The sequence below is a fragment of the Ailuropoda melanoleuca genome, chromosome 6 (assembly GCF_002007445.2).
Source record: "Ailuropoda melanoleuca isolate Jingjing chromosome 6, ASM200744v2, whole genome shotgun sequence".
NCBI lineage: Eukaryota > Metazoa > Chordata > Mammalia > Carnivora > Ursidae > Ailuropoda > Ailuropoda melanoleuca.
Window position 1 is genome coordinate 12,212,484 of NC_048223.1, and position 12,893 is coordinate 12,225,376.

The window sequence follows — 12,893 nt, forward strand, 5'->3', positions numbered from 1 at the left end:
ATCTATCCTCTCTGAATACCTCCTACAGTGTGGGGTGCTACAGGACACTGCAGTGAAGACGACACTGTTCTAGCAAGTCCTGCTCTCACTTCCTGAGACATTAAAAATAAAACAAGGACTTGGAAATGCAAAGTCAGAGTTCTGCTATTGAACACTGTGGGTTCACATTCCCTGTCGGAAAATAAACCTGCTAGAGCTCCTTTAAAGAAAGAAAAAGAAAGAAAGAAAAGCAAGAAAAGAAAGAAAGAAAACTGCAGGCCCTGTGGGGGGGAGAATCACTGAGGACTAACCAGTCACCCAGGCTCATGGCTCTCTGCTTCCTCACGCATCTATGTGGCTGAGCAGGGAGCCCGCCAGGGCCCACTCCCAAACCACAGGAGGACTCGGCAGCAACATGCCCCTCTCCCACATGCTCTCATCCCCTCCTGGCCCATGTGGGCAGGCAGGGGTTGTTCTGGCCCTGAGGTGTACACCTGGGCTGAGGCTTGGCCTTGGTAAAGCCACATGCCCCATCAAGCCCAGAGAACTCTAAACTACAGTACCAGGCATAGCCCTACTGGATAAAGTCCTCCCTTACTTTTCATTTGCTACTTATACATATAGCTACTCTGGGATCAAATGGAAAGGAGATATGGCTAGGCCTACGCAAGATATTGAGTCATTCCTAGGCCCCTGGGCCCTAATACCTTCAAACGATGTCCTAAACTTTTCAAGAACCCCAAATAATACAGATTCTCAGAAAAGGAGGCTGTGCCCATCATTCTGGGCCGTGACCACCCTCTTTTCATGACTACACATAATATACCACTGGTTAGGTCCTCTGAGGAGGGGGGCTAAGGCAGGCAGGAGCCCAGGTCCACCCCAAGAGCAGTGGCTTCTTACTGTGAGAGAGAATTCTAAATCCCTTCTGCAAAACAAAGTCCAGGCCAAGTGAGTTTGAAGTAGTTTGAATCTGAAGTTTACACCTCCAAGTGGAAACAAAATGGAGAAGAAAGCAGCCAGAGATCTAGAGCAAGAGTTCCCCAGCTGAACCTCTGACTTTCTCTGTGGTGCCCCCGTGTCAGGCAGTGGCCCCAACAGCAAGGAGAGCAAGTCTTCACTAGGTGGCCAGCAATTCACCCTTCCTGGACCGCCACAGGCAGGGGTGCACAGGCACGTTTCCTAAAGGGCATGCTGTCTGCACCGTTTCACGTTTCAAGGCAAGACGAAAAAATACTTCCACTTCCAATTCTGCACAAATCAAGACTCATAAAAGTCAATGCAGGGGGCACTTTTTACTCTCAAACTATTTATCAGATATCACAGAGAGGAAAAAAAAGTGAATACAAATAAAATTTTTCTTTGCTCCTATATTGAGACATGCCACCACCATGCCAACACCTGGGTGCCTCGCTGGCTCCACTCCACAATCTACTCCAATCTGCCCAATAGGGTGGATCCTGGAGGTCCTGCCAAGGCAGAGGAGCCAGAAAAGGGCAAGCCGACCTGCAATATGAGAGTCGGCGCTGTCGCCTGCAACTCACCTGGGATCATGGCATTCACAGATGGGAGCTGGGTCCTGATTGCTGAGGGGCAGGTAGTTGAAGAACTCCCGGAGACTACACAAGGCATCAACATCATTTTCAAAAGCTCTATGGGCAACACCTGAGAAAACAGAGAGGCTATCATGAGTCTGGCCACCTGTTAGCTCAAAGATGCTGCTTCACATCCGCCTGCCCCTCCTAGGGCATGTCTGCAGGAGACTGTGCTAACAGCTCTGCGAGGCTGGGATACCGCACACCACATGCCTTCAGGCTGACCTGCAGTTTGTGCAGCCTGTTCCCTCTGCTCTGCACCCACACCTGGACAGGGTCATGCCTTTCTTTATTCCCCACAGCCCTCATGTGTCATCCCCACCCTGTGCGGGCATCCTTCACACCCTTCCCTGCAACACTTGTCTGTCCATTACCCTGTTCCCCACATGACATCCCCCCTGGAATATCAGTTCTAATGGGAGAGCCCAGGCCTGTCTTAGCCACTGTAGTCCCACATCAAGAATTACACCTAGTTATAGGTCACTTAGCTTTCAATAAAGCTGACAAATTTTTAAAAAATTAAAAAGGAAGAATGGGCGGCACATAATATCATGGTATTCAGGAATGGTGGAGGGGAAAGAGGGGAACGACGTGGCCCTAGTGAGGAACGAAGCCATCATTCCTCAAGAACACTCTGAAATCACAGAACAGCCAAACCACTCCAGACATGACAGAGAAAGTAGGGCCCAGCTTCCACCACTTCCCCTACCACCTCTTCTCCACTCAGCAGCCAAACTGAGCTTTTTAAGCCAGATTTATGTCATGTCTCCCACCACCCTCCCTGCTGTTCACCAAGCATACCCAGCCACTCTCCCTCCTCAGGGCCTTTGCACTGGCTACTCCCTCCGCCTGCAATGTTCCTCCCCTAGACGTTCACGCCATTAATGCAGATCTGCTCAACTGCTACCTTCACAGGGAGGCCTGCTCTTACCACCCTATTCCAAACCACAACAATCCCAGGCCCCTTTACCCTGTTCTACTTTTTCAATAACACAGGTTACCTTCTAACGTACTGCACAATGTCTTTATCATGTTGTTTATGGTCTATCTCTTGTGCTAGATTATAAGCCCCACAGAGGCAGAGGTCTTTTTTCTTTCACAAAGGTATTCCTAGCACACAGAACAATGCTTGACACACAGGCACGCAATGAACATCCACTGAATGAAATGTTTCGTGCTCAACACAGAATTCTTTTATTCAAGAAATACTTATAAATTGGTGCTGCCACTTTGAAGGACAGGGTGGCAGTTCCTCAAAAAGTGAGAGTTACCATTTGACCCAGAAATCCCACTCCTAGGTATATACCCAAAGGAAACAAAAACCTATCACACAAAATTTGTACATGAATGTTTACAGCAGCATACTTATGACAGCCAAAAAGTGGAAACAATCCAAATGTTCAACTCATCAATGAATACATAAAATGTGGTACAGTTATACATGGAAATATTATCCATGCTGCAATATGGATTAACCTTAAAAATGGCATGTTAAGGACGAGAAACCACTCACAAAAGACTATCGCAGGACTCCATTTATTTCCATTCCATATATATTCAGAATAGACAAATCCACAGAAAGAGAAGGTAGATCAGTGACTGCCTAGAGGTAGACTGTTTGGGAGGAGATGGGGAGCAAATGCTAATGGATGAAAGGCTTTTTGAGGATGATGAAGAGATTCTAAAATTGTGGTGATAACTGAAAAACACTGAATACATAAAAAATCATTGACTTGTATACTTTAAATGAGTGTGTCACATGTATAATATGTAAACTATATCTCAATAAAGCTGTTTTAAAAAACAAGGAAAAATATGTATAGAGCATCATTTAGGTCTTGCTCTGGAGATACAGCTAAATACATCAGATGTCACCAATATTCAACATTATTTTAGATCCCAGTGAGAAGAAAAACTGCTGCCAATTAAACCCTGAGACAAGGGTGTGAGGACCAGCTGCGGGGGAGTTGGCAATGAGAAGAGTTCTCATTCAAGATGCATGCTGGAGACAGAGCTGAGCAGAACTGAGGACAAAGAATGAGTTAAAGTTGATGCCAACCTGAAGTGGAAAAGGAACAACTTTTGTTGGTGTGTGGGGTCAAGAGCTCAGACTTAAAAAAAAAAAAAAAAAAAAAAAAAATCAGGCTCCTGGGTGGCTCAGCCAGTTAAGCATCCAAGTCTTGATTTCGGCTCAGGTCATGATCTCAGGGTCTTGAGATCAAGCCCCGCAGCAGGCTCCACACACACATAGTGTATAAGATTCCCTCTCTTCCTCTCCCTCTGCCCCTCCCTGCCATCTCAAAAAACAAAAATATTTCATCAAATGGAAGACTTCACACATGTAACAGAGGTGTGACTTACCAAGAAAGAAATGCTGACAACTAAGCGATGACCCAATGCCTTAACCACAGTACACTGAAGTGTGTAAATTGGTCACACCAGCTTCTCATTGCTTTGAAATCTTTCAAAGAGGCAATTTCTCCTGCCTTCACTTCTACTGCTTGTTTTGTCGTAGACAATCCTTTCACAACCTGATGTCTTTTTCCAAAAATATACAGAATTCCCATCATTACTCCAACAACAAAGTCTTCATTAATGTCAGATTCATGCCCTACTCCGAACTCTATGCCTCTCTGTATAACAATAACCTTTGTTTCAGTCCAAAAACAGAATAATCTTTGTACACTTTGAACTCTGCCTGCGTGGCACATAACCTTGAAAAGATGAAGAGCTATGACCAAGTTCATGAAAATGTGGGCCATGACCATCACACTAGACCGTACCTGGCCAAGGACAATTGGTAATATTGCCATCTAAGACACACCTCAACTTTGGATTAAAAGAAAGTCACAATTGACAAGGCAAGAAACAACAACTGCTGGAGAGGATGTGGAGAAAGGGGATCCCTCCTACATTGTTGGTGGGAATGCAAGTTGGTACAGCCACTCTGGAAAACAGTGTGGAGGTCCCTTAAAAAGCTAAAAATTGAGCTACCCTATGATCCAGCCATTGCACTACTGGGTGTTTACCCCAAAGACACAGACGTGTGAAGAGAAGGGCCATATGCACCCCAATGTTCATAGCAGCATTTGTCCACAATAGCTAAATCGTGGAAGGAGCTGAGATGCCCTTCAACAGATGACTGGGGATTAAGAAGCTGTGGTCCATATATACAATGGAATATTACTCAGCTATCAGAAAGAACGAATTCTCAACATTTGCCGCAACATGGACGGCACTGGAGGAGATAATGCTAAGTGAAATAAGTCAAGCAGAGAAAGACAATTATCATATGATTTCTCTCATCTATGGAACATAAGAAGTAGGAAGATCGGTAGGGGAAGAAAGGGATAAAGAAAGGGGGGGGTAATCAGAAGGGGGAATGAAGCATGAGAGACTACGGACTCTGAGAAACAAACTGAGGGCTTCAGAGGGGAGGGGGGTGGGGGAATGGGATAGACTGGTGATGGGTAGTAAGGAGGGCACGTATTGCATGGTGCACTGGGTGTTATATGCAAAATGAATCATCGAACTTTACATCAGAAACCAGGGATGTACTGTATGGTGACTAACATAATATAATAAAAAAAATTTAAAAAAAAAGTCACAATACAGCATTTTTTTAAAGGTTCAACAGTGTGTGTATATGTGTGTGTGTGTGTGTGTATATATATATATATTTATATATATATGAATCATACCTCTTGCAACCACCACTTCAGTTAGTTTTAAAATTTTAAAGAATATTAAAGCTTTAGTAGTAGCCTGTTTTTGTTTTCTTTAACAAATTTGAGCTACTAAATCTATCTTTATTATTATATCTGTAGTAAATATACCACACTACAGTCCTCTCTAATTCGGCCAATTAAGTGATATTTATAAACGATTGTCACTATTCTCTTTGGCAGTGTCCACTTCTCAGTGTTTAAAAACAGTAAGGTGAGCTTCAATGCCTCTAACCTGACATGGTCGTATGGGTCCTGGCACCACCGAGCTCCTCCTGAGTAACATCCTCATTGGTGACAGACTTCACAACATCCGGACCAGTGATGAATAGGTAGGAGGTATCCTGAAATCAGAATTCCGGAAGGATCAATCTCAGAGCACCTTAGAGTTGACAAAGCCAAGACAAATGCAGAGAAATTAGTGATGCGACGACAGAACCAGGTTAGGATGAAGCTCAAAGATACCTATCCAAACTAAAGACCCAAGGTTTCCCTGCCTCACTGTCTACTAAGAAAATCTTCACTGTGTGGTTCTATTTCAGCAAAATTACTTGCAGCATGCTTAACGCTGCAGGGTCATTCATCTGTAAACATCTTAACTGGTAGCCCTTATTCAGAGCTTGCTGTGCACCAAGCATTTTTCTTTTTTTTTTTTATTTGACAGAGATAGAGACAGCCAGCGAGAGAGGGAACACAAGGAGAGGGGGTGGGAGAGGAAGAAGCAGGCTCATAGCAGAGGAGCCTGATGTGGGGCTCGATCCCATAACGCCGGGATCACGCCCCGAGCCGAAGGCAGACGCTTAACCGCTGTGCCACCCAGGCGCCCCGCACCAAGCATTTTTCTAAACACTTCATGGGATTGCGTAAGTAAGCCTCAGTACTATTATCACCCCCATTTATAAACAGGGAAACTGAGTCACCATGACAGCCACCTTAAGTTAAGCCTTTTGGAGACCATGACAATGCTTGGGTGTGTCTTAAGAGGGTGACAGACATTTAATTTTTAGTTTTTAAAGATAAAGGCATTTTGTAAAACATTAAAAAAGAATAGGAAATACAGTAGAATATAAGTCTATATCTAAGCCCTTATTTCCAGCCCTCCAATTTCCCTCCCCAAAGGCAACCACTGTTTTTCTCCTTGCAAGACATCCATACATATGTGAGCATTAATATATGTATCTGTCCCCTTATTTTCTTTCCAGCACAGTGTCCTACATACATGGTTCTGAAACTACTTGAAGACCGCTCCATATCAGGACAGTGGATATGTATAATAATTTAACTGTCATTTAGGTTATTTCCAGTATTTTGCTATAAAAAGCAATTCTGCAGTCAATATCTTACTACAGTTATCTCTGGCAGCTCACTGTTCATTTCCTTTGTCCATTTTTCTATTGGGTACTTATTTTTATGTACTGAGGAAATTAGTCCTTCGACTGATATGTGTGTTTTATCAGTCTATTTTACGGATCCTTGGCTTGGAACCCTGCTAGAAAGGTCTTTCTTCCCCACTCCACACAGACTCATAAACAAACGTTCACAGTAGCATTATCTGTAACAATCAAAAACTGGAAAATAACCCAATGTCCACAACAGGTGAAATCTCGAAATAATTATTCCAAATGAAAGGAAAGCACCCACCCATCCTACCACCCACCAAAAAAGAGAAGTATATACTTTTTGTGTTTTATACATAGAAAATGTCATTTTGAATGATTCTGTTTATGTAACATTCTAGAAAATGCAAATTAGTTTATTGTGATAGGAAGCAGATCAATGGTTACCTGAAGACAGAGCTGAGAGGGAGGGAAGGACGGATTACAAAGATACATGAGGAAACCTTTGGGGGGTGGCTATATTCATTATCCTGATTGTGGTCATGGCTTCGCGGTTACATACATGTGTCAAAACTCAAACTGCACAACTTAAATATGTGCAATTCATCACAGAATTATATCTCAAAGTTGTAAAAAAAAAATGTGGAAATGCAAAGAGCCAAGAATATCCCATACCACTTGAAGAAGGAGGAAGGACAACTTGCTATCCCAGCTCTCAGCACTTGTCATACAGCCCCTGTTATGAAGACAATGTGGTGCTGGTGCAGGGATAAGTGAACAGACCGAAAGAGCTCAGGGAAACATTCTTGATATACGGATGCTTGATTCATGATACCGAGTAGGAAAGGATGCGCTTTTCAATAAAAGCCTCTCAGTCAACTAGGTAACCATACTGAAAAAAAATGAAACTAGCCTCTATTTCATACTATGTGTAAACTTCAATTCCAGCTAGATTTAAACGTAAATGCAAAAGGCAAAATAATAAAGCTTTTAAAAAACAGAAATGATCTTCATGACTTTGGGGTAGAAAAAAGTTCAAGAACTGAGACACACTACCCATAAAGTATACATTTCACGTTGGTTCTCCAATCAAAAGGGCACAGAAGCCAGCTTGAAGGGACTCCCAATGGCTAAGTGAGGACAATTTGAGCATGAAAACAAATAATGTTACTAATGGATTAGAAACACCTGAGAATAGGAAATCCAGGAACCAACATGAATAACAAATCCATGAAATAAATGCCCAAGGAAGCAGGGCTCTTCCTTAGGGTAGGATGCCAACTGATGTGAAGCAAATGGTAGAGTTGGTAAATACCAATTTTGTAAAAATTGGTTTGGACAAGGATCCTCAACAGATGTCAAATCAAAGAGAAGAAGTATAGTGTCGAGTAGCATCTTTGCATGGTCTTTGTCTCCCAACAACTATTAATCAGTTACAAAAGGAAAAACAATAACTACACAGCAGAGAAACCAGATAACACCTTGAACAGTGATCAAATACCGCCAGTGAGGGGCAGATGGACATCACTTGTCTCTAGATGTGATCGTCTGAGCAGGATACAATACTTACATAGTAGACACACTGGGATACATAATCTGAATCTAATCATGAGGAAACATGAGATAAACACAACTGAGGAACAATCTCATTATTTTGTAGCCTTCAAAAATGTCAGTATGATGATAAAGTCTGAAGAGCTGTTGCATTAAAGGAAGATTAATAGGATGTGACAACTAAATGCAATATGTGATCCCCAAATGGATCTTTAATGGAAGAAAAAATGCTATACAGGAAATTATTGGGACAACTGACCAAACTGGGATCTCAATGGTAGGAGACTAAAGTATTAGACAGGACAGATTATATATTGGGCACACAAAAAACAAGTCTTAATAAATTTAAAAAGATGACAAAAACAGTTTGGATGATTTCAATCACAACGGGATGAAGCTAGAAACAGAAGGAGAACTGGAAAATTCAAATATGTGGAAATTAAACATCACACTCTTTAAAAAACCGCTGTGTCAAACAAAAATCAAGCGAAATTGGAAAATAACTTGAGACAAATGAAAGTGAAAACACAACATACAAAAGCTTATCTAATACAATAAAAGCAGTGCTAAGAGGGGAAGTTGCAGCTGTAAACACACTAGGAAAGAAGAAAGATCTTAAATCACCTAACTTTATACCTTAAGAAAAAGAGAAGAACCAACTAAACCTAAAGCTAGCAGAAAGAAGAAAATAAAGATTAGAGCAGAGCATGAAAAATAGAAAAGATATAAATACACACAGACGCGCGTGCACAAATACACCCTTCAATGGAACCAAAAGTTCATTCTTCAAAAAGATTAGCAAAATTGACATACCTTTTGCTAGACGGACTAAGAAAAACAGACTCAAATTACCAAAATAAAACATGAAAATGGGGACATTACTACCAACTCAACAGAAATAAAAAGGATAGGAGTACTATGAACAATTCTACACCAGACTGGATAACCTAGATGAAATGAACAATTCCTAGAAACAACAACCTATAAGACTAATCAGTAACATATGGCTTCATCAGTGAATTCTACCAAACATTTCAAGAAGGATTAAACACCAATCCCTCTCAAACTCTTCCAAAAAATTAAAAAGGATGAAACACTTCCTAAGGTCCACCATTACTTTAATGCCAAAGCCAGACAAAGACAGTACAAGAAAGCTAGAGATCAACATCCCATATAAATACTGATGCAAAAATACTCAAAATACTGGCAAACCTAACTCAACATTTTAAAAGAATGATACAACAAGACCAAATGGAATTTTTTCCTGACATGCGAGAATGGCCCAACACACAGATATCAATGTAAAATACCTCAATAAACAAAAAAGGGAAAAAATTACATCATCATCTTAATTGATGCAGAAAAAACATCTGACAAAATTCAAAACACTAGCATGATAAAAATACTCAGAAAACTAGAAATAGAAAAAATAATAAAGGCAATTTATGAAAAACCCACAGCTAGTATCGTACTCCGTGGTGAAAGACTCAAAGCTTTTTTTCTAAGATCAGGTAACAAAGTAAGGATGCCCACTTGCACCACTTTGAATCAACACAGTACTAAAAGTTCTCGTCAGAGCAATTAGGCAAGAAGAAAAAGAAAAGACATACAAATCAGAAATGAAGTAAAATGATCTGTCTGCAGATGACATGATTTTATATGTAGAAAACCCTAAAGATTCCACAGGAAGAAAAAAATCAAACAAACAGATTAATCAAAGTTGCTGGATACAAAATCAACACACAAAAATTAGCTACATTTCAGACACCCTCTCAGTTATCTGAATTGCTTGGATTCAAGGAGGGCTATTAGCTCTCAGTCCAGAGCTATTATTTCAGACTAAGATGAAAAAGGAGGCAATGACCATCGTCATTTAATGCGTAGCTGAGAGTGGAGGTTTGGTTGCATCTAAATTCAAAAGCAAACTGAAAATTACAACCACTTTTTTTAGGTAGAGAGGAGTCCAAGATAATGGAGGAATAGAAGACCTTAATTTAGTCTGGTCCCAGGAATTCAGCTAGATATCTATCAAACCATTCTGAACGCCTGCAAACTCAACTGAAGATCAAAGAAAAGAATAGCTGCAGCTCTACAAATAGAAAAGCGACCACTTTTTACAAGACAGGAGGTGTGGAGAAGTGTACCTGAGGCAATATATGGGAAGATAGGCTGCGGGCAGGGAGGGAGCCTCCGTCAGCTGGCTACCGGCAAGTGACAGAGCAGCGGAACACAAAATCGGAACTTTTAGAAGTCTGCTCCAGTGAGGGACATCACTCAGGTGACTAAGCAGGGGATGGAACCCTCGCTGGGACACTATGGTCTCAGGACCCTCAGGGTCACAGGAGGACGAGGGGTGCCTGAGTGAGGCAAGCTCCCAGGCATCAGAACAGTGAAGCTGGCTGCAAACAGTGAGCCCAGAAATGGGCTCTCGGCTTAGGGTTGCCATAAACCATGAATCCCGGCACAGTTGAGTGACTGGTCTCTGAGCAGGGGCCCAACAAGCAGCTGAACCAGCGAGACCCCCCTTCCTCCCCTGGGAGGAGCAGTGCAGGGGCATGCTGCAGGAATCGGCCGGGTTTGGAAACTCAAAGTGAGGTCACGTGCCTGAGACTGAAACCCTCGGTCACAGGCTGGGTGAGCACGGAGTGCGGCCTGGGACCAGGTAGACAGGCGTGATTGACTGCTTTTCCCTAACCAGGGAGACAGGCGTGATTGACTGCTTTTCCCTAACGGTGCCCCTAGGAGTGGGGCCCCATGCTTTTGGCTCTGGGGCCAGAGATTGGGAGGCCGCCATTTTCATTCTCATCCTCTAAAGCTGCTTGGAAAGCTTTCAGGGAATGAAAGCTACATAGAGCAAATTTAAGAAACAGAACAGAGGATCATAGGGAAAGACAGCAAAAAATAAAACAAGATGAAACCTGATAGGGAGACAGACCATCAGAGACTCTTAATCATAGGAAACAAACTGAGGGTTGCTGGAGGGGAGGGTGGGGGAGGGATGGGGTAACTGGGGGATGGACAATAAGGAGGGCACGTGATGTGATGAGCACTGGGTTTTATATAAAACTGATGAATAACAGGCCTGTACTATGAAACCAATAATATATGTTAATCAACTGAATTTAACTTTTAAAAAATATCAAAAAAAAACCCTTTAAACTTTTTCTTTTCTTTTCTTTTCCTTTTTTTTTAAAGGCACTGGAGTGAGCTAAGTATTCTGTCATTGTTCGCTAGCAGTTTCCTTAGGTTTAACTCAAGTCACTAAAGGTAATACAAAGTTCCTCTGGGCTTACAGCATCATGCTGTATCATGATACGGTAGGGGCCAATGCAGGGTGTCCCAAAACGGCCACTTTGACATGAAGATTATTTTAAGTTAAAAAGCAATCACAATCCAGGAAATTCAGGAAAAGCTCTTTACCTCCCCTACAACTGCCTAAAAAGAATTCAGATAGAGGACCTGCTCCAGAAAGAGCTATCACCATGGATAACTACATTATACCATGAACTAGGTATGGTAGACAGGGAGGAACCTAACAAGGCCTGTTTGATCAAATTCTTCAATGTCCCATTGTTTCTGAGGGGCCCAGCAAACATTTGTTTACCAAACATTTACTCTTTTTCATCTTCCTGCTCCTTAGCTCAGGACTACATATTCTGCCTGTCTTTGGAATGTCCATGTCTGTGTGGATTCCCTGTAGGCATGAAATTAAACTTGATTGTCTCCTGCTTAAAAAAAAAAAAAAATTAACTGCATTTCTACACAGCAACAACAAACAATCTGGAAAGGAAATTACAAGAAAAATTTCATTTACAATAGCTTCTAAAAGAATAAAGTACTTAGGAATGACTTAACCAAAGAGACACAAGATTTGTACACTGAAAATTATAAAACATCACTGAAAGAAATTTAAAAACTCACAAATAAATAGAAAGACATCTCCTATTCATGGGATGAAAGACTCAATACTGTTAAGATGTTAACACTACCAAAAACAATATACAGATTCAATGCCATCCCTATCAAAACCACAATGACCTTTTTTCGCAAAAATAGAAAAACCCATCCAAAAATTGATGAGGAATCTCAGAGGACTCTATATAACCAAAACAATCTTGAAAAAGAACAAAGTAAGGGTGCCTGGGTGGCTCAGTCATTAAGCATCTGCCTTCGGCTCAGGACATGATCCTGGAGTCCTGGGATCCAGCCCCACATTGGGCTCCTCCACTGGGAGCCTGCTTCTTCCTCTCCCACTCCCCCTGCTTGTGTTCCCTCTCTCGCTGTCTCTCTCTCTGTCGTATAAAGAGGTAAAATCTTAAAAAAAGAAAAGAAAAAAAGAAAAGAAAAGAAAAGAAAAGAAAAGAAAAGAAAAGAAAAGAAAAGAAAAGAAAAGAAAAAGAACAAAGTTGGAGGTCTCACACTTCCTTGGCTTCAAAACCTACTACAAAGCTACATAAATCAAAACAGCATGGCACTGGCATGAAGACATACAGACCAGTCAAACAAGATAGAGAGCCTAGAAATGAGCATATATATTCTCAAAGGGTTTGGCAATGATACCTATAGCATCCAATGGAGAAAGGACAGTCTTTTCAAAGAATGGTGATGGGAAAACAGCCTATTCACATGCAAAAGAATGAAGTTGGACTTTATACCATATACAAAATTAACTAAAAAGGGATCAAAGGCCTACAAATAAGAGC

At 41.6% G+C, this 12,893-nt stretch overlaps 1 protein-coding gene across 3 annotated transcripts in view; it reads right to left on the minus strand.

Annotated features, from left to right (window-relative positions):
- Positions 1 to 12,893, minus strand: part of PCCB (propionyl-CoA carboxylase subunit beta) — a 106,419-nt gene that overhangs the window by 50,159 nt on the left and 43,367 nt on the right. For all 3 annotated transcript variants that reach the window (XM_034661960.1, XM_019805491.2, XM_011231798.3), the window contains 2 exons: positions 5,535 to 5,643; positions 1,524 to 1,644 (listed from right to left, as the gene is read on the minus strand). In XM_034661960.1, the coding sequence (XP_034517851.1) occupies positions 1,524 to 1,644; positions 5,535 to 5,643 (230 nt within the window). The remainder of the gene's footprint in view (positions 1 to 1,523; positions 1,645 to 5,534; positions 5,644 to 12,893) is intronic.